This window comes from Apis dorsata, unplaced genomic scaffold (assembly GCF_000469605.1).
Source record: "Apis dorsata unplaced genomic scaffold, Apis dorsata 1.3 scaffold_247, whole genome shotgun sequence".
In the NCBI taxonomy this organism is placed as follows: domain Eukaryota; kingdom Metazoa; phylum Arthropoda; class Insecta; order Hymenoptera; family Apidae; genus Apis; species Apis dorsata.
Genome location: NW_006263526.1, coordinates 72356 through 75067, shown reverse-complemented (window position 1 = coordinate 75067; position 2712 = coordinate 72356). Strand labels below are relative to the sequence as shown.

General features: G+C 19.4%; 2 protein-coding genes across 2 annotated transcripts in view; both read right to left on the bottom strand.

The window, feature by feature from the left end:
• The window catches only part of LOC102673517 (dynein light chain roadblock-type 2), a 2134-nt gene extending 965 nt beyond the window's left edge, over positions 1–1169 (bottom strand). The window contains exons 1-3 of the mRNA XM_006615880.2: positions 1006–1169; positions 847–925; positions 536–784 (exon numbers count right to left, since the gene is read on the bottom strand). Of these exons, the coding sequence (XP_006615943.1) occupies positions 573–784; positions 847–925; positions 1006–1008 (294 nt within the window). The 5' untranslated portion in view covers positions 1009–1169 and the 3' untranslated portion in view covers positions 536–572. The remainder of the gene's footprint in view (positions 1–535; positions 785–846; positions 926–1005) is intronic.
• Positions 1170–1488: 319 nt separating this feature from the next.
• LOC102673648 (NAD(P)H-hydrate epimerase) lies at positions 1489–2455 on the bottom strand. Its single transcript, XM_006615881.2, has 2 exons — positions 2415–2455; positions 1489–2321 (listed from the first exon to the last, which is right to left on the bottom strand). Exon 2 carries the CDS (start codon positions 2305–2307, stop codon positions 1603–1605), a length of 705 nt encoding a protein of 234 aa, XP_006615944.1. The 5' UTR covers positions 2308–2321; positions 2415–2455; the 3' UTR covers positions 1489–1602.
• Positions 2456–2712: the final 257 nt, after the last annotated feature.

Sequence of the window (2712 nt, the reverse complement as noted above, 5' to 3'; positions counted from 1 at the left end):
CTATATTTTATTATATGTATATTTAAAATATTTTATAAAATTTTGTAATAAATAAAATCAATTATTTTTATAATATCTGTATATTATCTTTTTGAAATGAAATCTTCATGAAATTTTAATATTACACATACATAATCTGCATAAGAATAGTAATAAAAAATAATAATAAAAAATATTTAAATTCATTTGAAATTTTATATAATAATAAATGCTTCTTAAATAAAAATTTTAAGATTTATCAAATTTTGATGAAATAAAAATTTATTTTAGAAACAATATGAAGTATTAATTATAACACAAATGGTTCAACTATATTAATTAAGTTACAATTTTAATTTGAGATTTATATTTATATATAGGTGACTTAATTATGTTTACATTAATTACTTTGCAGTGCTTGAAATTTTGATAATAATATAATTTCTACTATTAATTTATAAATTAAAAAATTTGTTATTTAAAACATTAAATATTGTAAATATATTATATATATTAAAATAAACTATTTTAAAAAAAATAATTTATGAATAATTATCAAAGCATACAATATTTTATATTTTAGTTTTTGGTTATCAATCAACTGGATTCTGTATTACTATGAGTATAAATTCTTTATCTGGAGCAACCATAATTTCATGTTTCTTACTACGAATACGTAAAAAAGTAAGATCATTTGTTGGATCCAAATCTCGTACTACAGATCGTGCTTTGTCTGACAGTTGACTTATTAATCCTGCATATTGAACTGTGGTAGTGTTATCCAATGTAGATTTGATTGGAATACCTACATAAATTTTTTTTAAGTTTTATATAATAATTTATATAAGATGTCAAAGTACCATATACCTTCTCCATTAACTACAATTGTTCCAACCACTCCTTTATGTGATTGAATGCGTTTCATAGTTTCTTCTACTTCTTGTGCCTGAGAAAAAAAGTTAACCTAAAGTATTTAATATAATTTATATAAAAATACATACAATACATTATTTATAATAAACCCACCATTTTTTAAACTTATAAATTTATATCATATATAATATAATAATAATTATAAAATCTGTAATAATTTATAATGAATTTAATATCAATAAAATATATCACTTGGATTGTACCGTCTATTAGTTATTCATATGTTTCTATCTACATGAAGATGTTTCTTAGCATTAACCGCCATCTATATATATATATATATATATGAAGCGGTAAATTTAAATTAAATCATATATATATGTATATGAAACAATATTAAATGGAAAATCTATTATAATATAGATGAAATTTATAAAATAAAAATATGTAAAAATTTATTTTTAATTAAAAATATTATATTTAGTTTTTGATTACAAATATAATATATAAGTATATATTATCTCAATTTTTGTATTCTTTGATTTCAATAAAATATAAATTATTAACAGTAAAACATTTTGTAAAAGATTATTATTTTCTTTCAGGAATAGTAATTATTTATTTTTTTCGCAATTCTTTTTTAGAAATTTATTTTTAATTATTATATACTTTATTACATATTTAATACAATATATAAATTTTTAAATATATTTAATAAAAAAATTACATAATTAAATTTTATATAAAAAATTAATTTAATAAAATAATTAAGTCAGTTTCTACATATTCAGGTAGATTAAGATTATATGTTTTTTCTAATTTTTTTGGTACAAATCGACCACCTAAGTAATGATATTTTCCTTGAAATTTTTTAGCACACAATTTTGGTGCTGTTAATGATACAAGCATTTCTGGTTTTATTCCACCTTCTGTAGGTGGTCCATCTTCAACATTCCAACCTGATGGTATATCTATGCTACATATTGGAATAATTGTACTTTCTAATAAACGAATAATAGGTATAAATATATCTTTTACAGGTGGTTTAAAACTAAATCCAAATAATGCATCAACTATAAGACCATATTGATGCAATTGTTTTGAAGCAATATATTCTACATCATTTTTTAACAAAGGAATATCATTTTCAATGCATTGATGTAGCAAATTTTCATATAAGATATTATTTGTTCTTTTTGGATAATAAATTTCAGGAAAATATCCAAATTGTTTTAAGTGTCTAGCACAAACAAGTCCATCACCACCATTATTTCCTGGACCACAACAAATCAAAATCTTATATACAGAGTTTTTTAGTGATGGATAAGTACGAGCAATAGCAATAGCACAACTTTGACCAGCAAGTTCCATTAATTGATCAACACTGAATTTATATTTTTCAAATAAATCTTTATCTATATTGATGCTTTCCGTTTGATTCAAGTATTTCATCATAGTGGCATATAATGCTTTTCCAAAAGAGAAAATAAATTTATTATTAGATAAAAAGGGTTTTATATAACCCTTAATATATAATATCATTTATTAATTTTATTACATACAAATATATAAGAAATAATATTATAACCTCTTATAGTATATTAGTTACTTGATTTATTAATATAAATAAATGTTAATCTTATAATATTAATTATTCTTGTTATATTTTTTAATAATTATATATAAAATTATATACGTCAAATTAATTTTATTATATTCTTTAAAATCTTTTCGTAATTTTATAATTCGCAAAACAATGAACTGACTTCAATGTTTTTAAAACTACTTATATATATGACATATATATTTTTTTGTTTCATTAAATATATTATGTAAAATTGAATATAAAAAATTGTTATT